At 49.6% G+C, this 24,338-nt stretch overlaps 1 protein-coding gene across 1 annotated transcript; it reads left to right on the forward strand.

Moving 5' to 3' along the window:
- Positions 1-10,354: 10,354 nt before the first annotated feature.
- Positions 10,355-12,983, forward strand: DNAJC22 (DnaJ heat shock protein family (Hsp40) member C22). Its single transcript, XM_067696420.1, is given in 4 exon segments — positions 10,355-10,507; positions 10,510-11,235; positions 12,527-12,587; positions 12,590-12,983. Coding segments are annotated over 4 exon segments (1,020 nt in total). The 5' UTR covers positions 10,355-10,384; the 3' UTR covers positions 12,700-12,983.
- Positions 12,984-24,338: the final 11,355 nt, after the last annotated feature.

Raw genomic sequence — 24,338 nt, forward strand, 5'->3', positions numbered from 1 at the left:
TTGTGTGTCCCTGGGTGAGTGGGATTGTGGATTGTGGATTGCCTTTGTGTATGTATGTGTGAGGGCTGTTTGAAGGGAGGTTTTATATTTGTCTTCCTCTTAGTCCCTAAATGTGGAACCCCATGAATGTCATCTTTCTTATCTCAGGACTGAAGAGTAGAGAGTTTACTGGGGAGAAAGAGTCAGAAGGCAGCTCTTGCCCTGGCAGCCCAGCCCAGTCCCACCCCTGCCCAGGTCCCAGACCTTGTCCAGCCCCAGGATCTCTGCCCCTTCACCCTTCCACAAAGGGCTGTGGTTAGATGGAAACTCAGAGAAGTTGGACCCCACATAATAAATGTTTGGGGGAGGGATTTGAAATTTGAAATTGGTTATGCAAAGTAATATAACTAAAATGCAGTTTCAGTGCTAGGCACCCACCTGTGAGGGGTGGCTGTGTCTGTCATTCGGGTGACCAAGAGGAAACACAAGCTTTGATAGGTCCCTCTCTGTGAGGGGTCTGCATCCTTCCTCAGGGTCTCGCCCCTCTGGGAGAAATTTCTTGCTCACAGGGACTCCAGGGCCAGAGGCCTGGAGAAGAGGTTCCAGGACTGGCAAAAGTGGGGTATTCGGAGGCCCTGGAGGTGGACAACTGCAAAGGATCTGTTAGAGACTAGGGTAAGCCAGCACTGTAATGTATAAGAGTACATTATGTAAAATGGAGAGCACAGGGCACATCAGGGCATAATTATTGGGTGGAAGATGATTTCCTCATCTCTTGTTTCCTGTACTCCTTCCCTGCCCCTCCCAGCCCGTAATGGTGCAGGAAGAAGGAGGTTGCTGAGGACGGGCCTGTGTGGAGGGAGGCCCCTACATGCTTGAAAGGGCTGGGAGAGAAAGGATTGGCAGTCAGTGGGGGTGGGGCCTCCTCCAACCATAAATACAAATTTTATTCAAGGTCTTTGTTGCCATTTGTCTTCCTCGGGGGGCTGAGGGCCATGTCGGCCCGTGCATGTCTAATTCCGAATCTGCTCCCCTAGGCTGGATGATGGATGGATCAGAGAGGAGAGCAGGCCAGGGCTCACACTGACCTCACCACCCGATCCTCAAGCCTCATCGGCCCCAGGTCCTGCCACCCCCTCCCTCCTCCTCCCCCCTCTCCTGCCACCCACTCACTAAAGGCCCTCTCTGCTCAGCCCTTCTCCCCACCCCTCTCTCCTACTAACCAAGGCCCTCTTTTTGAGCCCCTCACCTCAGCCCCTGTCAGGTCCTAGCCCTCTTCTCTCGGAGCTTCCCTTCTCCTCCCATCCCCAGCCCAGGCTGTGAGCTTCGGTGACCAGCAGGGCTGCAGGCGGTAGCGGGTGTGTATGGTGGGGGAAGCAGGCTTAGCTCACAGGGAGCTGAGGGGCCAGCTCCATGAATTTATTCATGTTCTGTTGCTCTTTCCCCACGCTCTGGAATGAAACTGCCAGCTCACCAGGTCCTTACTGCTTCCTCTGCAGCTGTCAACATTCGGCCGAGAAGGGACCTGGGTAGGGTCAAGGCCAGCTAGGGTCAGCTAGGCCAGCTCCTGGGGCCAGAAGCCAAGTGTCTGGGCTCAAGAGGAAATACTGGGGCCCAGGCTGGGGTCTGGGACAATTTACCCAGAGCTCCTTGGGCAGCCAGACTGGGAGGCCCCAGGGAGGTTGTGTGGTTGGGAATGGGATGTAGGCAGAGACGTGTGCTGCAGGACATAGAATGGGCAGTGGAGGAGGGGAGAGGAGAGGAAGACTGAGTTCCCCAGGCTCCCCTATTTAAAAGCACAGCCCAGACTGAATCCTGCCTTACCCTCTGCCCTTGACTCTGCACTAACCCTGACCCTAATCCCAAAGTATACACTTGACTCCTCTCCAATCCTAAAATGAATCCTAACTCCATAACCTGACTCTAAATAGAACCCATCCCGACCTGTCCTGTCCTGGAACCTAGGGGTCTCCCAAGAATTTCCCCCAGGGCTTAGGGCCAGGTGTGTGTCAGAGTTCTGAGGACCAGACTTTAGATTTGCATGTGATTAGCATATGATTTGCATGTGATATGTGCCTTCTACTCTGAGGAAGTTTTCTTGTTAAAATTTTATGAAGTCTAGCGGAAAGGTCCTGGCTCCTTGAAGTTTTTCTCTTTTTGTTCCTTCTCCCACACTCCTTGTCACTGACCCAGACCCCTTCAAGGGAAGAAAGGGGGTGAGGAAATGAGCAGTAGAAAATTCATGGGAGGAAAGATCCTGGTAGTGTGATCTACCCCTGTCACTTGCAGTATAACCTCCACAAGCCTCAGTTTCCTCATCCATAAGAGCAGAGGAACCAGCTGGCTGATGTTACATTAAGATCTAAGGAAATGCACTCCACCGCCCGCCGCACCCCGCCCTCTCTCCTTCCTCACCCTTCAGGGCCGTCCATAGTGTGGTTCTTCTCCACTTCCCTCCACCCCACCCATACACACACTCTGGCTCTCAGCTCCTACATGTAAGATCACACAGAACTGGAAGCAACCTGGGTTGCCTGGTACCAGACCCCTGGTATGAAGAGAAAGGAAAAATGCCCACCTGAGAGGAAAGGGAATAACATGGATAGGGAAATAACATTATTGCGTGCTTACAGCATTTTAGGGCTTTTACTTGAGAGTTACTGCATCCTCGATGCCTCCCTGAGAGGATGTATTGTCTCCATTTTACAGATGAGGAAACTGAGGCCTGGAAATGAGAAATGCCTTGTCCTGTATCACTTTGTAAGTGGCAGCCCTAGAACTGGAGTTCCGATCTCCTGGCTTCCTTCTCACTGCCCTGGAGAAGAGAAATGACACCCAAGGCAGTGGAAGGGTGAGAGAAGCAGGACTGGAGTGGGGAGAGAGATTTGAATTGGTCTCAGGGGAGACCTATGTGTGTGAGGCCAACGGGGCAGGGCCTTGGCTCAGGGTGTCCCCCATCCCCCACCCCCAGCGCTGACACACAACAGGTGCTCAGCTGTTAGCTAAAGGATGTCGGCCGAAGTCAGCTGCGGAGAAGAGCTGTTCAGTCCGAAGAGGAGAGGGAAGAGAAAGGGGAGGGAGAGGGAAACGAAGCGAACTGCAGAAAAACGTGCTCAAGAGGCCAAAGGTAGGAAAGCTGGCCAGAGGGCTGAGGACAGCTCTCCACTCGCCACCGGTGGGAAAACAGTAGCGGCCCAAGAGCCCGCGCACACTTTGCCCTCTGGCGCAGAGGGTCGACAGGCCCCAGCGAGCGGCGAGGGAGCAAGTATGCCGCCGGGCCCAGGGCTTCTACTCATCCGCCGCACGGATCCCCTGGCACGGCAGCTCAGTGCAGCCTGAGGTTCTAAGGGCCGCCGCCAGAGCCCACGGGGCTGACAACAGGCTCCTGGCTCCACAAGGAGGGGCTAGAGATTGCTTCCAAGGTATCTGTCAGGCCAGCCCTTGACCCCTGGCCAGGTGCGGCTCCCCGCCATAGCCTCTCTCTCCACCCCATTTTGCTCCCCTCTCCCCGCGCCGTCCACCAACTCCAGCCTGCAGTTAATGAAATGTGGCGAGCGGCCGCACAGACAGCTGTCAGACCCCTCATTTCTCCTCCGGGATATTGGATCCCGCCCTGGGAGACCGACAGGTGAGCAGAGGAGAGGTGATGCGGGGAACGGAGGGCTGGGCTCCGGCTGGTGGGAGTCCGGAGCGCAGGGGGCAGCGCCAAGCTGAAATCTTCGAAGGCCCTGCGAAACGAGGTCGGCCGTAGCATGCTTTCTGCCCGGGGCCCCTAGCTCTTTCCTTTTCTCCATCAAGCAGGAGACTTCACACACCCCACAGCCACGGCGCCCTGACCCTCGTCGACCCGGGACTCCTGGTCCCGCACCCTAGAAGATCTGCCCCCCCTTGTGCGCTGCGCATAGCGTCTCTGAGCCGGCGGCCGCGGCCCGGTGCTTCCTCCCACCTCCTTCCATCTCTTCCTTCTTTCTCCCCCTCCTTCCCGAGCTTCCTCCCCGGCGGCCGCGGCCTTTATTAGGGATTCCGCGGCTGTCGGTCCCGCCATCCATCCTGTCCGCTGGCAATTAGGCGGCCAGACAAAGAGCAGCTTCGGATGGATGAGGGTCCCGGCGGATCGGAAATGTGAAGGGTCAGCGCTGCCGCCCGCGGCGCACCCCGCTCCCCCTCCGCATAATCACCGGCCGCCCGTCACTCAGCCGGCCTCCCGGGGAGCTCCGGGGCCCGGGCTGGGGGAGGGCGAGGGCGGGACTGCAGCCTAGGTGCCTAGGGCATGGCGAAGGCGGACCTGCAACAGGGGCGCCTCCTGCTGGAGAATGGAGGACTGCGGGAGCCCGGAGGTACCTGGAGGAGAGAGAGGGCAGGACATGGCCCCCCCAGATCCCTGAAGGCGGACTGTGGGACTGCTGCCTGGGGGCTTCCTGTACAGAAGCGGGGACTTCAGCTGCGGGAGAGAGGAAGATGGTGGCCAACGCGCCCCCTGCTAGGAGGCTGCGGGACGAAGCCTTAGGGCCTCCGATCTGAAGAAGTGGAACCGAGCCCAGGACGAGCCCCCTTAGGGTCTGTAGCCTGGTGCGCCTCCTATTGGAATAAAATGATACTGCGCTTCTATACCCGGATCTCTTAAGTGAAATCCAACACATGCACATCAAATCCAGAAAAGCTGCAAGGCTGGGCGAGCCCGAATGGAGCCAGAGGAAGTTCAAGGAGTCCGGTTTTTACTGCGGGTTCTTTGGCGCTAGCTCCCAGCTGACAAATCAACATCTCAATCTGACAATTATTAGTCGAGGTGGGGGGAGACGGGCTTTCGCCGCCTGGGCCGCTTAGCCCTCCCTGAGGGCGGCAGAGAGGTGGGCGGTGCTGGCAGTGATGAACGACTTGGGGGGGGGGCCAGGGCCCCGAGCGCGCATTCATTACTCGACTGACAGGCGGGCGGCGGGCCGGCCGGGCCGCGAGTGGACGTGCCGGGAAAGAGACAGTGGCAGGAAGGAGAATAAGGGAGGCGTATAGCAGCCCCACTGCCCCGTCAGCTCCCGGTTCTTCACCTCGACCCTGGTACTTACTTGACTTCCTTAAGCTCAGCCTTTTACCTGTTGGAGCTGGCCATGGTTGAAGAATTTGGGGAGCGAGGACGGGGACCTAAGCCCTCTGCTTAGGTTAGGCGATTGATGATCTAAGATGTCAAGACAGGGTGTAGACAGGCTTTAAGACTAGGCGCTTGTACCTGACCTAGGAGGAACCGTGCATAATTGCGCACGCAGAGGTGGTGTGTTGTGAGAGGGATTGATGGGTGTGGGTCGCGTGTGGGGGTCAGTGATTGTGTGTGTCAGTGTTAGGGACGTGTCGGCCTGATTTTGTCAGTGGAGGTGTGTGCTGCGTGTGTCTGAGGATGAGCTACCACCTCTCCCCGCGTGACTGTGCCCCCCACACACATTTGCTGTCAGCTCTGTCTCCAGTTCTGTAGGAAAGAGTAATGTGCACGGTGACAGCTGAGGTGTGCTGCCGGGGGTGGGGCAGGGGGGATAGATGTTAACTGTGAGGGTGCTGGTTTGGACAACTGCTCCCTTCCACCACCTCCACCCCAACATCATCCCTTTCCCAAGCTTCCTGAAAGTAGTGGATGGCTTTTTCCAAAGTCTGGAGACCCAGTTGCTAAGTCCCGGGGAAGGAAGTGTTTACCACCAGAGTTTTCTACAGTCCACATACATACCCACATATACACAGTCGCCATCACATATACAGTCTCCAATATAAGATGTGAGCCACAACCCATCTGGCTTCCCCAGGCTGGTGGTGGACAGAGAGGAAGAGGTAGATCTCAGGACAGGAAAGGGCAGACCATTAGACCTCTCAAAGAGCACATCTCTTTGGGGCCTGGGCTATTGCTTCTAGGACGCTTACCTTTTGGATTTCAGGTCCAGTTCCTAGTGGACACCTTGGGAGGATAATGCTAATTATATTTGAATTCCTTCCCCTAATAACTCTCTTTCTCCACCTGGCTTTGTCTCCACTCTCCTTCCCCACTCTCAAACACACCAAAGGGGGACCTTCCCAGTCCTGAATCTCCTGGGTCTATAGGGCAGGGAGTTGAGGCGATTCTGGGTCTCTGGTCCCCTGTTTTGTTCAGTGTGTCTTTGAGCCGCCTTCCCTTTGCCTTGCTCTTCTTTAAACATAGGGTATCTCTTGGAGCCTCTATATCTTTGTGTCTGCGCCCCTCCTTGTGTCTGTATGTCTCTGCGTTTAGGAGTCTCTTCCAAATGTGTCTCCCTACTTTAGAGATCTCTCTCTGTTCCTCTGGGGCTTCTCCCTCTGGGAATAGCCCAGCACAACAGCGAGGCCCATGGGGATGGAGAAGGCCCCGTAGGGCTTCCTTCCTGCCGCCATCCAGAGGGGACTGCAACCTAAGGATGGCTAGGTAATGTCAGGGTCCGGCCACGGCCTGGGCCTGGTAGCTTCTCATTCACGGCACAGGCACCTGGTCGATGTCCTGCTATCCGCCCGCCCCCCCCACCAATCCCAAGCCGCCCTCCTCCAAGCCCCCGCCCCCTCCACCCGCCTGGAAAAGGCAAATTTGACATTTTTAAATCCCGAGCCTTAGAGGGATCGATGCGGCCCGGGGGCCCCGCCCGGGGTCGATATTCCTGATTGGGAAGCGGCCGCTGAGCGGAGCCGGAGTGTAAATCACCCGAACTGGGGGAGGGGGCGCGGGAGCCAATAGCTTCCCAGGCTTTCGGAGCTAGGCGAGGTTCCGGCCCGGCCCAACCCCAGGGCAATGGAATGAGGAGACCGATAGACCTTAGAGACCGAGAGACAAGCCCGCCCTTGGGCTCCCCACTCTCCAGCGCAGCTCTAACTCTGCGGGGCGGCTCTGGTCTCGCTTCAGCGGCCACCACCCTCCGTTGCTCCTGGAGCCGCCGGGGAGGCCGGTGTCGGAGCCAGCCATGCGGCGGCTCCTCTCCGGCCGCTCCCGCGGGGCCTGGGCTTCAGCGGCGGCTGTCACGAAGCTGACAGGCCAGGCCGACCGGGAAGGGGAGGGTGGCGGGGGAGAGGTGGGGGGAAGGCTGGCGCGGATCTGGCTCACAGTGGGCGCGCAACAGATGTTTGCGGAATTGAGGGACAGCAAGGTGGCGTGGGCACCGAGCGGCGCGGAGCCGGGGCTGCAGGCGCGGGCGGGGCGGGGGGCGGCCCAGACCTGTCGGAGCTGAGAGTCTGGCCATCCAGCGGGGATGAGCAGGCACCCGAGGGCGCTCTGGGGAGGCCAAGCTGGATAGACCCCCTCTCCATGTGACCGGGGTAGCAGAGAACAAAAGAGAATGGGGTGAGAAGGCAAGTTCGGGCCCCACCTACAGCCGCCTCCGCCGCTCCTGCCCTCCAAGCCTCTCAGTTCTCTCTTGGGGAAACCGAGGCAGCCGAGGCTGAGAAGGGCCAGGAAGGTTAAAAGCGATGTTAGCGACGAGGCTGGGGCAGCAACCAGAATTCCCGCGTGGGTCTCTGGATTCACCTGCCCGCCCCGGGTCCGCCCTGGGAAAATACACCACCACGTCCCCACCGCAGCTCAGACCCTTCCTTCCCGCTTCAGCTTGTCAGATCCTTCGCCGGTTTATAGAACAACAATTTGGGGAAAACAATCCGGGCCGAGTGACGGCCCCGTAATTGTGACAAAGTGAGTGCGGGCGGCTGGAGAGAGCGCTAGGGCGGGAGCGCAGCGGGGCGAGGCGGAGGTAGGGGCGCCGCCAGCTCGCCCTGCCGCCCCCTCGTTCTCATTCCGGTCATCTCCCATCCCTCTCCTTTACTCTTCTCCAGTTCTTTTTCTCTCGGCTCCCCTCGCCTCCCTTCGCTTGTTCCTCCATCGCTCTTCCCTTTCCTCTCGGTAACGGCTTTTCTCCCGCCCCCGCCCCGCCGCAGCCCCTCCCCCGGTGCGCTTTTTCCTCTCTCACTTCTCCCTCTCTCCTCCGCCCTTCACTTGTTTCTCCATCCTCTCCTCGTGCTCAGTAGCCCTTGGGGCCCTGGCTCCCACCGCACAATCCGCTTCTCTCCCGCCCCAGTTCCGGCTTCCTGATGTCAATCCCTGAGCCGCCTCCCCGGTCCTCACTTTCTGGGAGGTCAGCTCAGCCGGGCACACGGGGGTTCCTCCTGCCTCACAGCCAGGGGCGCGCGGCGGCCTGGGGGCCCAGGCGGCCTGCGTTTTCTCTCCGCCTCCCGCCGCTGCCTCTCCCACCCCTCTCCCCGCGCCCGGAGTCAGTTTGTTTGTCCAGCGGCGGCTGCCGACGCTGGAGCTATTTGCCGAGCTTAGCGCGCTGCTGCGCAGTGCCTGCCCAATTAAGTCTCATTCATTATTCAGCGCCCCCGTCCGCCCCCGCCCCCCAGCTGGCGGCTCCAGTGTCGCTTTGAGGCCCCTCCCAGCCCTGGCCCCTCAGTGAGCCCTAGGGGGCAACATGGGGAGCCGCGTTCCCTCGCCGGACGGGGATAAGGACTGAAGGGGCTGGGAACGTAGGAGGGGACAGAAGCATTCGGCCGACTGCGGGGAGGCAACATGGGTGAGGCCCACCGCAACCCCAAGTCAAAGCTGGGGGACCTTGGAGATCCACGCTTTTCCTTTACAGAGGAGGAAACAGGCCCAAAGAAGCGGCCAGACTTGACCGAGGTCACGTAGCAGGGTTGGAGCCCACGACATTAAAATGAAGGCATCTTGAATCCCAGTTCTATTCCAGCATCGAGGCGTGAGGACGCAGACTATTCTCCTCGCGGGGAGGCCCTCACTCCCATCCCTTTTTGCTCCTGGTTCTCCCTCTCGCCAAAGTTAGCGACATACAGCTGATTTGGGGTTCCTGGGGGAACGGGAGGCTCCTCAGGTCTCAGGCTCAGATCTAGACGTAGTGCCCCTGACTGGCAGGCCTGGAGGCGGGGCAGTGAGGCGAACTCAGGGGGAGAGCCCCTCTCTGCAGCCTGTCCACTGGTGTGTCTGCCTTAGGGGAATTGGAAGTGGAGCCATCCAAGACAGCCTTGAACGGCAGTGGAACAGGGAGAGAGGACTGCAGCCTGCGGCGAGGGAGGAGCCACCCTCCCATTTGCGGGGGTGGAAAGGGGAGATCAAGGGCTTGTTTTTGCTTTTATAGGGGACCGCCCTGGGCTGCTTTGCCCGGGCATCTGGACAAGGTGAGTCTGGGGACCCGCCCGGCACCTCCCGTCCGCGAGCGGCAGCTCCACCTGGCGGTCGTGGTGTCGCTGTGTAGGCGCTCTCGGCCTGGAGTGGGCCCTGCGCCAGTCGGAGTGAGCCTGGGAAGGCGGAATACGCCGGGAACACCTTAAACCGAGTTTACCCGAGCGGGCGGGCGAGAGGAGCCCCAGCCTGAAAGGTGATCCCTTAGGGGCCAGGGAGGGCCTTGGGGGGGGGCCTGGCCAGGACGGCCCGACTTCCGTGACACAGCAAACACAGAAAGACAAAGTCCATTTGGATGGAAGTGGGAGCGGAAAGAGAGGGGCCATTTTGACTCTGTGGTCAAAGGAGATGACTGATCTGATGGGGTCTGGGAGCCGAGGTGCCCAGGTACTGCTGCTCACTCTGGGACTAGCGGGTGCTGGCTGGTAGTCAGGAGGCCCGCTCTGTGTAGAGGGGAGAGACTAGCAGGGGCACTTTACGTCTGGTTTGATATCCTGGGGATTCATCGGGCCGCTGTGGAGAGACTTTACAAGTTTGCCCTGGAAGGTGGTGGTTGAATTGCGGGGTGCCAGGGTCTAGGTCAAAATGTAGTTTTTCAGAGCTGGAGGGAACTCAGGACTTCTTTCAAGGTTGACTTGTGGGAGGATGTCCTGGTCTGGAGAGATGGGAGGCTGGAGAGGGGCTAAAACCTCCGCCAAGTGTGTGAGGGCAACCACAGTCGGAGCTGGGGCCGGGTGGAGCGGGCTGTGTGGCAGGGGACTTTTAAAATGTGTAGGAACTTTCGGGGACATTGTATTCACTCCGATTCATTCCACCTCGCCCCCCGCACCCCACTGACCAGGAGGTCAGTGGTCTGAGGGAAGGTCTGAAATTTAAGCTTCTGCTTTTTATTGTCCGTGTGCTGAGTTCTCAGTTACTCAACTGAAAGCATTTCAAACATTCTTCTCCCCTAAATTTGGAGTCACTGTGGTTGTAAAACACAGAGATGAGGTGCTAGACCTAAGGGTATGGGAGAACCACAATTTCAGGGACACTCAGGAAGATCTGGACTTGACTAATATTGGAAGGAGAGATGGTTACTGTGTGGGGACCTGGATATAATCTTATGACTGCTTTTTTCCATGTCTTAGGGTCTAAGGATAACTGTGGACCCGTGACTGCCATGATTCTCACAGATGATCCCAGATTTTGGCATTCTGAGCAATGGCAGGTACCACTGGACTTGTTCTGAGACCCTTCTCCTAGAGGATGGCCAAGGGGCTCCTGAGAACCTATGCCCTCTGGGCTGTAGGGGGCCTTGCTGGGCTCCATCACCTGTACCTTGGGTGGGACAGCCACGCACAGCTCTGGATGCCCCTGGGGGGCGGAGGGGGGGGAGGGATGGCCTAGGCTGGCTCTGGGAATTCTGGAAGCTCCCGAGCTTTGTTGCTCAGGCCAACAGACCCCAGCGGCAGAGGCAGAGTTCAGGAGGGGGGACACACCCTTTGAGTCCCATTCACTTTGCTGCCCAGATGATAGTGGGCATTTATTTTGGCCTTGTGGCTCTCATTAGCCTCTCCTTCATGGGCAGCTTCTATATTGTGGGCCTCCCACTGGCAGCTGGCTTAGGGGTTTTGCTGATGGCTGCTGTTGGTAACCAGACCTCAGACTTTAAGAACACTCTAGGAGCAGCGTTTCGTACTTCCCCTATTTTCTATGGCCACCCCATAGCCATCCTGCCCACCAGCTTGGCTGCTGGCATCACAGCCCAGAAGCATTGCCTCTACAAAGCTTCAGTTGGCTCAGAGATGCTCAGTGTGCGGCTCTACTGCCTGGGCCTGGCTTACCTTGCTTTCACATGCCCGCTAGCATACAGTGCCCTCTGCAACACGGCTGCCGCCCTTAGCTATGTGGCAGAGACCCTTGGCTCCTTCTTCAGTTGGTTCAGCTTCTTCCCCCTCCGTGGGCACCTGATGGAGTCTGTCCTCCTTCTGCCTTACTGGGTCTAGAAGCTGCTGGTGGGAGATCATGGCTTCAGCAGCGGCTACTTCCAAGAGTGGTAAAAGCTCTATGAGTTTGTTCACAGTTTTCAGGATTAGAAGTGTCAGTTGGCTTACCAGGTAAGTTTTCTTCCCTCTCATTCCTGTCTGGAATGGCTCCGGAAGTGAGGCTAAGCCTTTTTTGAAAATATAAATTTATTTATTTACTTTTGGCTGCCTTGGGTCTTCGTTGCTGTGCGCGGGCTTTCTTTAGTTGTGGTGAGCGGGGGCTACGCTTCGTTGCGGTGCGCGGGCTCCTCATTGCAGTGGCTTCTCTTGCTGCGGAGCATGGGCTCTAGGCTTGTAGGCTCAGTAGTTGTGGCTCATGGGCTCTAGAGTGCAGGCTCAGTAGTTGTGGCGCCCGGGCTTAGTTGCTCCGCGGCATGTGGGATCTTCCCAGACCAGTGCTCGAACCTGTGTCCCCTGTATTGGCAGATGGATTCTTAACCACTGTACCACCAGGGAAGCTCTAGGCTAAGCCTTATTGGAGCAGGTACTGTAATGTGGAAGTACTGTTTTCATGTCTGCTGGGTCAGCCCCTGGAAGGGTGTCCTGGCTTCTTTGGGCTTCTGTGTGCAATGGGTGAAGGTTCAGAGGCTCTAACAGGGAGTGGGGAAAGATACATGTATATTATTTACTTTTTATTGAGGTATAACATATATAGAGTACGATAATTTTATATAGATACCTATGTAACCACCACTCCAATGAAGGTATGGAATATTTCTAGCACTAAGAAAGTTCGCTCATACCCCTTCCCAATCTTTCCTCCTTTCCTGGGAAAAAACCTCTATTCTGACTTCTATTACCATAGATTAGTTTTGCCTATTCTTGGGCTTCATATAAATGGAATCACTCAGTGTGTACTCTTTTGTGTCTGAGTTCTTTCATTCAACATTATGTTTGTGAGATTTATTCATACTGTTGCATGGGATTATAAACTGTTTGTTTTCATTGTTGTATAGTATCCCATTGTATGAATATACCACAGTTTATCTATCCACTTTTGTCAGTGAACATTTGGGTGGTTTCCAGTTTGGGACTATTCTGAATAAAGCTGTTATAAACATTCTTGTACATGTCTTTGGTGGACATATATGCTTATTTCTCTTGCAAGGAGGAGATCTTGTCAGGGATGCCAAGTTCCAGGTTGGAAAATGAGCATCTGTGATTAAAAGCGAATCCTGGTTCTTGCCATGAGATCCAGAGGTTGTCCATGTTTCAAAAGGCTGGAATTCTAATCTGAGGTTCTGTGCCTTTCCCACCAGCAAGTGGAAGCCAATTCCGGCCTGATTTAGGAAGGGAACAAGGAGAGGCTCAGGAGCCCTGACAACTTATGAGGTTCTAATTTGTTAGCTTGTGTCTCCCTAAGGTTTTGGGTCTCTCAGAGGGGGCAACAAATGAAGAAATACATTGCAGCTACCTGGAGCTCGTGAAGACCACAATTGGCACCAGGTGGAGGAAGCCCAGAGGCACTTTCTGGAGATCCAGGCTGTGTATGAAGTCCTGAGTCAGCCCAGGAAGCCAAGGGGATCCTGCAGGTGAGAAGAAACTTCCCTTTGAGGATGGACTCTTCCTGGCACAGCTGAGCAGCTTGTCCCAGCCCAGCTTTGCCCACATGAGGCATCCCAACAGTGTTTAAGAAGCTGTCACTTGCAGTGGAGATGAGAAAACCTTAAAGGGGTGAGAAAGCTTTTGTGGTAGAAGAATGTATTTATGTTTTGAATTTCTGAATTCTTGGCTATCGTATTCCTGATTATTTTTTCTTAAAATGAGATAATGCAATGATAGACATATTATAAAACCAATAAAATATCTTTTAGAGTCTATACCACATTATTTCACCCCTGGCACATTGATGGATGATGGAGGAAGTTTACTTAACAATTTTTTTTTTTTAATGTGCAAAGCACTGACTTAGGTGATTGAAGAAAAATATAAGGGTTCTAATATTTCACAAGGTGTCCTGTGACAAGAGGGATTTGATCTATTCTGTGGGCTACCAAGGGGTAAGACTGGGGTTAAGTTTCAAAATTTCAGAAAAATATTTTAATTCCATTTATAGAACTTTCTAGGAGCTATACTTTTCCCAAGAAGGAACAAGCTGCTATGGGGTAGGGGGGTAGGGTGTAATCCCCCTATCACAGACTCTTCTGCTTGGTGTATTGTGGAGAGCCCTCAAACTTTACACAGGTGGTTCGACTGGCTGAATTGTCAGGTCTTCCTGAAACTTGGGATTTGATTTTGAGCTACACACCTTGCTCCCTCGTTGTTTACAGTCCGTTGGGGGATAATAACACAGGTACACAGATATCAAAGTCTGCCCCATTCAGTGTTCTGAACTGTGTCCTAAGAGGTGTAAATAGAATGCATTAGAAAATTGCAGAAGGAACAGATGACACTGTTTTATGGGGACTCATGGGAAAATTCATGATTTTATATCTCATATGGCTTTATGGGGACTTTGGGGAAACCCTAGGGAACCAACAACTTGAGAATCTCAAGGGGGCCTTATTTAATTCCCAAGTGTGGAAGGAACAGCCCAGGATGCCTCAGTTTGCAGAGGAAGACTGGAGACCAGGAACGCGATGTTAAAATTATGTACACTTACTCCAGCTTTCTTGCTTTTCTTTATTTGTGTGTACAACACTCAGTCCTTTTCTTTTTTCTGGAAGTTAACTCTGAGTGGTATATGTATTCTTTTTAAAATTTATTTTATTTGTTTATTTATTGGCTGCGTTGGGTCTTCGTTGCTGCACGTGGGCTTTCTCTAGTTGTGGCGAGCGGGGGCTACTCTTCATTGTGGTGCGCAGGCTTCTCATTGCGGTGGCTTCTCTTGTTCGGGAGCACGCACTCTAGGCGCGCGGGCTTCAGTAGTTGTGGCACGCGGCTCAGTAGTTGTGGCTCACAGGTTCTAGAGCTCAGGCTCAGTAGCTGTGGCGCACGGGCTTAGTTGCTCCGCGGCATGTGGGATCTTCCCGGACCAGGGCTCGAACCCGTGTCCCCTACCTTGGCAGGCAGATTCTGAACCACTGCACCACCAGGGAAGCCCCGGTATATGTATTCTTAAAAAGTAAAATTATTTTGGCTAGTTTTCCCTACTGATTAAAAAAAAATAGATCAATTGAGAGGAATGAAATTTGTAGATGTGGTTTTTTTGCATCCATATATAAAAAAAAATTGCCAATGAATTTATATACCATGATTTTAAGACCAAATTAGGGACTTCCCTGGAGGTCCAGTGATTAAGACTCCACGCTCCCGATGGAGGGGGCCCTGGTTTGATCCCTGGTCCGGGAGCTAGATCCTGCATGCCGCAATCCCGGTGCAGCCAAAAAAAAAAAAAAAAAAAAAAAAAATTAACTTTCACACTTTTTTTTTTACTATTAATTTACTCAAATGTTTCATCATATCAAGTTATTTTTGTTTTTTTGTCAGTATTTTTTTTTTTTTTTTTTTGCGGTACGCGGGCCTCTCACTGTTGTGGCCTCTCCCGTTGCGGAGCACAGGCTCCGGACACGCAGTCTCAGCGGCCATGGCTCACGGGCCTAGCCGCTCCGCGGCATGTGGGATCTTCCCGGACCGGGGCACGAACCCGCGTCCCCTGCATCGGCAGGCGGACTCTCAACCACTGCGCCACCAGGGAAACCCTGTCAGTATTTTTAAATTGAAGTATAGTTAATTTACAATGTCACACCTTTTTAAAGTCAGAAATTGATATACATTTCCTTTGAAGAACATAATTTGTCAAATTATCATGTGGCATTTTCATAGGCTATTAATTAGTAATTTATTAACATGTTATGTAGTACTACATCTGCAAAATGTAAATACATTAAAAACAGTCTATAAGGAAAAAGAAACAAAAGAGTGATTGAGGTTTTACTTGATTTGGAAAATTATTTTACTGTTCTCAAATTTTCTTATGAGTTTTTGTTATAAAAATATATTTTAATTTATTCAAACAGGAACTATTGATGAGCAGTTTCTATTTTTCCAACATGAGCAACGCTACAATAAATATCTTTAAATATGTGTATTGGTGCTTTTTGTTTTTCTAAGGCTAGATTCCAATAAGTGATAATGCAGGGTCAAACAGAATGTATGCTTTAAATTCTGATTGATACTGTATCAGGTTACTTTTGGAAAAGACTGTAAACAATCTACACTTCCACCAGCAGTACAAGTGGCCCTTTCTTTGTAACCGGTATGGACTGTTATCTTTCTTTTAATTTTTTGCCAACAAAAAATTGGCATTGTTTACAGTCCATCTCACCCCATTGATGGGTGAGAAATAGTATCTGATGACTTCAGTTTGCCTTTCCCTGACTCCAAGTAAAGTTCAGCATCTTTCCAAATGTTTATTGGGCCCTTGCATTTCCTCTTCAGTGAATTGCCTGATAATTTCATCTACCTTTTTTTTTTTTTAATTGTGTTCCTGTTTGTCTCTGTGAAATCTATTTTCTTGGTATCCTTGCTTGTTAGGAACCTTAGCCCTTCATCGTATGTGTTGGAGATATTTTCCCCCAGTTTATGGATGGTCTTTTGACTTTAAGCTTGGGTTTTAGAGTCAGGAGGATTAGGATTAGGATTTGAATCTGGTTCCATGATTTTTTAGCTCTGTGATCTTGGGTTTCTTTAGCCTCTTAGAGCCTTAGTTTCCTCTAAAATTGAGATAATAGTACGTACTTTTAAAGAGTTGCTGTAATATAGAAGCTAGCACATGTAAAGTAAGCAAATATAACTAGTAGTTCCCTTTCAAACTCTTTTCAGCCTATGTAAGGAAATAGTGCTTGAGTGTCTAGTGAGTTACTGGTATAGAATGAAGGTTCTACCTGTAAGGATGAATTTTCCTAGAGTGTATTAGTTTATTTTGTATTAAAAAAAGGTCCTCTTGGCTTCCTGTAAATCTGTGTATGAATGCTTGCAAATAATGGTTAGAAAGAAATAAATAGGAATGATGGATTGTATTGTGATGGTAGGGTTACAAGTGTTCCCCTCCCCTTCTCTAGACTCTCTTGTTTTATAATTAAGAAAATTCCAGGACTTCCATGGTGGTCCAGTGGTTAAGACTCTGCGCTTCCACTGCAGGGGGCATGGTTCGATCCTGGTCGGGGAGCTAAGATCCAAAATGCCTCACGGTGCAGCAAAAAAAAAAAAAAAGAGATTTCCAGTCTTTCTTAGCTGTTTATGGGGAACCAGGGAAGTGGTTTGGGTTTGGTCATTCTCGGACTATCATTTTAAAATGGGGCGGAGCTCCTCTGGGCCAGTGATTATAGCAGAAGGCCTCAGAATGCAGCAACTCTGAGGGTAAGATGAATTTAATGGGAAGGAGATGGGGAACTCCTTGTAAGATGGCCCTTTTTACCTGCAGATTCTCCTTGCAGAATTCTTGTCATCCTTTGACAGATTCATTTCAATTAGGGAGGCTGTTCCCTGACATCTGGAGTCTCAGTCCTTCTGTGCCGAAAAGCAGGGGTATTTATAGTTTATGAAACGCTGCAGCATAGGTCTGCTGCCCAACTCTTACCCCCATTGGTCACTTCAGTGTGGATTGGTATGAAGCTTTCCATAGGAGAGAGTTTGTGGGTGTGGGCTGGGTTACTACGTAAGAAGTGAGAAAGAGGTTAAAGAATGTTTACCTCTTAGTAGGAAAGACTGTTTGATTAAACCATCTTTGGATTTCATCTTCCCTCTTGTCCTGGCCTGTGAGCAGGTACTGAAATTGAGTGCTTCCCAGGATTAGGCTACCTACCCACCCCCAGAGGACATCTAATAGCCAGTGGTGTAGCCCAGCCATTTTTTGAAAACAAAGAAATGGCACAAATCATATGAATTTAGAACTTTTGGAAGGAAATTCTGCTTTGCTACCAGCCCTAGAATATTATAATCACTAAGACTTTTCTGGGAATGTGCTTCCTAAAGGACCTGACATAGTGAAAATCAGCTGAAAGCAGAAATTCACTATAATATAATTATTTTTAAAAAACGAACTAAGATATTAGCAAGTGAGAGGTCTTCCTTATTCTCTGCCTGGGTTGAGGTAATGAAATCCAATGATGCTGTACTCTCCCACTCCCACGAATAAAAAGTGTATAGACCCTTTAAAGAGTTGGAAGGGAACTGAGAAGGCCTCTACCCCAAGTACCTATCCATAGCAGGATCTTGAGAATAGCCTGCCTCAGAGATGACCAATTCTGGCTTTTGATTTAATTGGAAATCCTCTACCTGTCCCACCTTTTGGACATCCTTAACTGTTGTTCTTTTATTAGACTGAAATTTGCTTCCCTGAAATTTCTTTCTAGATCTGCCGTCTCTCTCTCTCTCTCTCTCTTATTATTATTATTTTGGCTACGTCACGCCGCTTACTGAATCTTAGTTCCCCGACAAGGGATGGAACCAGGGCCCATGGCAGTGAAAGTGCCGAGTCCTAACCACTGGACCGCCAGGGAATTCCCTAGATCTGCCACGTCTTGCTGCAAAGAACAAAAACCAACAAAAAACCCATTCTTGATAAGAACCTGCCCTTCACTTCATATCCTTCTAAAGCTTTCCTTTTCTAGATTAAACATTGCCTTGTTTAAGGAAGCACTGTAATTTGGTAGAAAGAGGATGGGTGGAGAAGTGACGGGGGTGGGGGGGGTTTGCTTCTGCCTCTTGCGTGAACAGCCTGCTGACTTCGAGGAGCCACTTCACCACTCTGGGCCTCAGTTGTTTCCTTGTAAGGTGAGGAAATTGGACTTAGATGACCTTTAAGATTGCTTTCCACACTGGATTCTGGGTTTCTAACTGTTCGACTGAAGCTTGTGAGAAATGGTTTGGTTTTTCATCTCTCTGCCCTCTTGTGGACACTGTCTTGGGAAGAAAATAAAATATTTAATTGCTCAAAGAACAATATAATGGCCACCCCCCTATCAAAAATTCACCTGTATCAAACTTTCAGTTTTCATTTATTCATGATGTCTTTTAGTCCTCATCCATAAATGTACATATCATATCAGGAATATAATTTTATAGTTTTTTCTCCTCCCTGAATCATAAGCATCATAAGCATTTATATATATTACTAGGAAGACTTCATATATATATACATATATATATATATTTTACTGAGATATAATTCACATCACGTAAAATTTACCCTTTGAAAGTAAAAAGTTAAGTGGTTTTTAGTATATTCATGAGGTTGTACAACCATCAACCTTAACTGCAGAATATTTTTACCACCCCAGAAAGAAACCCCATACATAGGGACAATCATTCTCCATTCTCTCCTTGCCCCCATCCCCTGGCAACTATGAATCTACTTTCTGTCTCTATAGATTTGTCTATTCTAGACATTTTATATAAATGGAATCATAAATGTCTGCTTTTCTGTCTGGCTTCTTTCACTTAGCATAATATTTTCAGGATTCATCCATGTTGTAGTACGCATTATTATTAAATATTTTTAATTTTTTTCAAATAACATAATTATACTGAAATGCTGTATAATATTACCTTCTTGGGAGACATTTAAGCTATATATACACACAAATATACACACACACCCACATATATATATTTGTTGTTATAAAGAATGCTGCATCGATATTTTCATGCTTCTAATTCATCTAGTCTCTTGAATTATTTCAGAATAAATTCCCATGCGTGGGATTACTGGGTCAAAGGGTATGAACATTTTTATGACTGTTGTCAATATTGCTCTTAAATTGTGGTGCCCAGAACTAAATGCAATTCTCAGATGTGTTCAGACAGAACAGGGTACTGTGGAGCTATTAAGTTCTCAAGGTCTGGACAATATATCATCCTTTAAATCAAGCAGTCTAAGAATTTCTTAGCTTGTTTTTTGAGGGGGTGGTTTGCTCATGGAGCTTATAGCCAACTAAGGCCCTTAGGTCTTTTCCTAGGCTCTGTGTCTTCAAGCTGCGTTTGCACCTACTCTAGGACCTAGGAGGCTTTTGAGGACTCCCTGGATGGAATTTCTTTGTTTTCTTTTTTCTTTAGCAGTGGGTGGTCCTAACAAGCTAGCAGGAGGTCTAGGTTTACTGCAGTCTTAGCTGAGAACTGCAGGTGGCGCCTGAAGGCTGTCACAAGGGTAAAATATGTCCACTTTTTTTTAGAATCTGGTAGTGGTACCTCCTTAGTTGGTTCATTACCAGAGTTCAGTCCCTTCCTTTTGTTGGGAAGGTGAGAGAAACTGTGAAGTTGTCTTTGGGTGTTATTCAGGTCAAACTCCAAATGAAGTATGTTTTCTAGATGTCATTTGATCTCCCCAGAAACTCTGGTGAAATCTCATGTTAGAGCTTTGCTTAAACACAAATTTCATGCCAGTTCACACCCTGAGAAGCTGCTTTTTTGGTTTCTCTTCATGTTCCTTGCCATCTTTTTCTCTTAGTCATTCCAAGGGATTGAAACTTGTTCAACTAACTGGTTTTGTTTGTTTGTTTGATGGGTTTTGAACAACAAATGCAGAATATTTACATAGGGTTCCAGCTAAATGCGGTTTCATTTCTTTCCTTCTTTGGCTGTGTCGGTCTTAGGTGCAGCATGTGGGATCTTCGTTGCTGCGCACAGGCTTCTCTCTAGTTGTGGCACGCAGGCTCTAGAGCATTACAGGCTTCGTTGCCCCACGGCGTGTGGGATCTTAGTTCCCAGACCAGGGATGGAATCTGCGTCCCCTGCATTGGTAGGCAGATTCTTAACCACTGGACCACCAGGGAGGTCCCCACCCTTTTTTTTTTAATGACTTTAGTCAAGGTCAATTTTTTTTGTTAATATTTATTTATTTATTTTCCTTACTTTTTTGGCTGCATCGGGTCTTAGTTGCAGCACGTGGGATCTTCCTTGAGGCATGCAGGATTTTTCCTTGCGGCACGTGGTCTCTTCGTTGTGGTGCTCAGGCTTTTCTCTAGTTGTGGCATGTGGATTTTCTCTCTCTAGTTGTGGCACGCAGGCTTCAGGTCGCGTGGGCTCTGTAGTTTGCGGCACGCAGGCTCTCTCGTTGAGGCACGAGAGCTTAGTTGCCCCGGGGCATGTGCGATCTTAGTTCCCTGACCAGTGATCGAACCCGCGTCCCCTGCATTGGAAGGTGGATTCTTTACCACTGGACCACCAGGGAAGTCCCGAGGTTTCATTTCAATAGTTTGTTGCTTTCTTCATTTTCCTTTTCCTTTTCTTCCCAATTCTCTTCTTTCTCTCCACCTCTCATCCATCTGCTTACTTGCAAACTATTATAACTTTCAGCAAGACCTTGGATTTTCTAGATTTAAACCTCAGTGATAAGTTTCAATAGAATAGAGAAGTGCCCTGTGTGGGAAAGTTGGAAGGGAATGATTTTAACCCATTCTGGCCAGACCTTAGGTCCATTTCTGGGCTAAGAAAGGTTGTGGGGAACATTCTCTGCTGCGCAGTGACTAAATTAGCATGAGAGCCTGGCTTCCAAGCATCACTTAAAGGGGCATTTTCCTTACCATCAGGAGGTCAGGCACCTTTCAAATGATTTAGTATCAGGAAAGGAATGGGGAGGGTATAGAGGAAATATAGATGTCTTCTATTCATATATTTCCCAATCACAGATCTGAGGGCCAGTGAGGCTCATGTTACTCCCCCACCTCTCCTTCCTACCCATAACCACCAGTTTGGACTTGGCTTCTGTTGCTACTTTCTCGTTTTCATTCCTGGGGTCCACAACAGAGAGTGTAAGTTTACTGCTTTTCTGTGTAATTTGGGTTGGAAAGCACTCGCTCATTTTATATTAAGTGACTGGGAACTCTGCCTCTTAGCAGGTGATTTTTCTTGTACAGCCAAGAGACTGATCATTTCAGACCCATCTCCCTTCAAACTCTAATTCTTTTCCAGCAGTGTGTTTTTTGTTCTCATGTTTATGTCTTTGCTGATGTCACTCTTCTTTTCTATAATCCTTTTTCCCCTCTGCTAATCCAAATATTTACACTTCTTTTATGATCCAGCTTAAGGTTTATCCCTAAGTGATGCCTTTGCTGATTAAGTCCATCCCCAGTAATCTTTCCTCCTTGAATTCCTTCAGCAGTCTTGTCCAGTTTGTACCATTCTATCAAGCATTTTCTTACATGTTGCCATATAATCATTCTCTATCTCACGTTTTTAAGTCTTGTCTCCTTGACTATACCAAAGGCCCTTGACAGCAGGACTGTCTTCTCTCAATGCAAATAACAGGACATTTACTAAATATGGTAAATTGCTACTTAAGGGAGTCCAGGTTTTTTGAGCATGAGCCACCCGTTTCTTTGCTTGGCCTTGCAATAAACCTTTCCTCCAAAAACCAACCAAACAAAAACCCCCTGCTATTTAACAATTTAGAGCCTCGGTTTCCTCATTTGTTAAATGAGGACAATGATGCTTGCATCACAGGGTTGTTGAGACATTCAAATGAGATGTGTTGAGGGCACTTTCTAAACCATAAAACATTTTACAGAGGGTGGCATTATCACTTTAAAAAGTGGTGACAGACTGTATAAGTGAAAGAGGATGCTGAAATTCCATGCATGAACTTTCAGTAAAGCAGTATTAGTTATAAATCTCACACATAGAAACAAATTCAATTTCAAGTTTTTAATGAACCTGCAAGGCACTTTCACTGAACTGAGTGTTTCAAATCTGAGTTTTGGTTCTGACATTGCCACTAATTTCATGATTTAACAATTCAACCTTTGACAATTTAAGGCCTTTTGCAGCTCTAAACATCTGATGCACAACTGAATTTGGGTATGTTACCCATGTCTTTGAACCTCAGTTTTGTTATCTATAAAATGGGAAATTACAACCTAATCAAACCCCCTTTTTTTTTTTTTTGCAGTACGCGGGCCTCTCACTGTTGGGGCCTCTCCCGCTGTGGAGCACAGGCTCTGGACGCACAGGCTCAGTGGCCATGGCTCACGGGCCCAGCCGCTCTGTGGCATGTGGGATCTTCCCAGACCGGGTCACGAACCTGTGTCCTCTGCATCGACAGGCGGACTCAACCACTGCGCCACCAGGGGAGCCCCAGGGAAGCCCCATCAAACCCCTTTAATAGAACTTTATAAAGTGGCTGTTCAAAGAAACATTAATCCTGCACAAAAAGTTTGCTTGGGGGAAAGCTGCACACTATATACTACATTCCCTTCAATATTTTTTAAAATTAATTTAAAGTTAATTAATTATTATTATTTTTTGCTGCGTTGGGTCTTCGTTGCTGCACGCGGGCTTTCTCTAGTTGCAGCGAGCAGGGGCTACTCTTTGTTGCGGTGTGTGGGCTTTTCATTGAGGTGGCTTCTCTTGTTGCAGAGCACGGGCCCTAGGCCCGCAGGCTTCAGTAGTTGCGGCACGTGGGCTCAGTAGTTGTGGCTCTGGGCTCAGTAGCTGTGGCGCACAGGCTTAGGTGCTCTGTGGCATGTGGGATCTTCCCGGACCAGGGATCGAACCTGTGTCCACTGAATTGGCAGGCGGATTCTTAACCACTGCGCCACCAGGGAAGTCCCTCCCTTCAATATTAACAATGCACATTATCATGTTAAATGCTCTGGGAAGTAAACCAATTTATTTTTATTTTACCCAGTATTTCCCAAACTTACTTGGACCTGGAATAGTTTTTTCAGATAACATCTATTCAGCATCCCATGAAACTAAATTTCTAAGACACACAGTGTGGACTGCCAACATCAATATTCTTAGGTATCAGAGGTAGTCCAAGCAAAGGGAAAAGTACACCCTTATGAGATATTCTCTGCTGGTCTTCATGCTTGTTGTGGTTTGCAGCTTCACCTTTAGTCAACAGAGACTTTAACTTCAGCCTCTTTTTTTTCCCCTAATAAAAACATGGAATCTGACAATCCATCACTTAAGATACAAAATATCAACTCAAAGAAAAACATGATAAAAGTTCTGATCTCAAGAATCTATTTGAAAATATTTTAAATTAGGTCGTGTTAATTTCTGCAGAATATATCTGCCAAGGTGACGACTGTGTCATGACTTACCTTTAGTTCTCATTTTGCCTCAGCCATTAGGTAACCTGGGATAAATCAATGCCCTTAAGCCAAACTAAGACACATGGATGTTATTTCTAAATAGTCTTCTGTTGTAATCCATAGCAGTTACTCTAATCATTTCAAAAATTTGGTTGTTTTTGTGTTTTCTTCAGAGTAGGCCACAGTATTATATGTTGAATTTATTACAGCATTTCTTTTCCTCCAATATAATTTATAGGCAGCTTTAAAACAATTTGCCACTATTTTTTTTTTGTTTTGCAGTACGCGGGCCTCTCACTGTCGCGGCCTCTCCCGTTGCGGAGCACAGGCTCCAGACGCGCAGGCTCCGGACGCGCAGGCCCAGCGGCCATGGCCCACGGACCCAGCCGCTCCGCGGCATAAGGGATCCTCCTGGACCAGGGCACGAACCCGCGTCCACTGCATCGGCAGGCGGACTCCCAACCACTGCGCCACCAGGGAAGCCCGCAATTTGCCACTATTTTAAATGCTTACTTTGTTTTATTGTGAAGTATAGCATATAAAATGGAAAATGTGTATGTAGGATAAAGAACAATGATAAAAATAATCTTTATAGCTCAGGTCAAAAAGGCATTTTTGAAACATTTGCTCAATGTCCTTTTAGAGAGGTTGAGTGCTGCGTGGAGAAAGGGCGAAGGTGGACCGTGATTGCAGTACCCCTCTTGCAAATTCCATTCAACAAAACATATGCTCTGTGTGACCCACCCTTCTTGGAGGGCCACTATGTCTTGAGTAAAATCCCTGTGAAGAGTCTACCCTTGGGCTTCCCTGGTGGCGCAGTGGTTGAGCGTCCGCCTGCCAATGCAGGGGACACGGGTTCGTGCCCTGGTCTGGGAAGATCCCACATGCCGCGGAGCGGCTGGGCCCGTGAGCCATGGCCGCTGAGCCTGTGCGTCCGGAGCCTGTGCTCCACAACGGGAGAGGCCACGACAGTGAGAGGCCTGTGTACCGCAAAAAAAAAAAAAAAAAAAAGAGTCTACCCTTACTGTCAGCCCAGGGACTTAGCAAACTGTTCCTCTCGACAATAGAACTCTCTCTTAGAGGAGATATGATTCCATCTCATTCGATTTCCAGTGATGTTTTGACAGCTCTTATAGATCTGACCTAGGCATGTTCCTTTATCCACCTCCCTTCTGTTTGAGTGGCATATCCACATAC

This window comes from Pseudorca crassidens, chromosome 11 (genome assembly GCF_039906515.1).
Source record: "Pseudorca crassidens isolate mPseCra1 chromosome 11, mPseCra1.hap1, whole genome shotgun sequence".
Taxonomy (NCBI): domain Eukaryota; kingdom Metazoa; phylum Chordata; class Mammalia; order Artiodactyla; family Delphinidae; genus Pseudorca; species Pseudorca crassidens.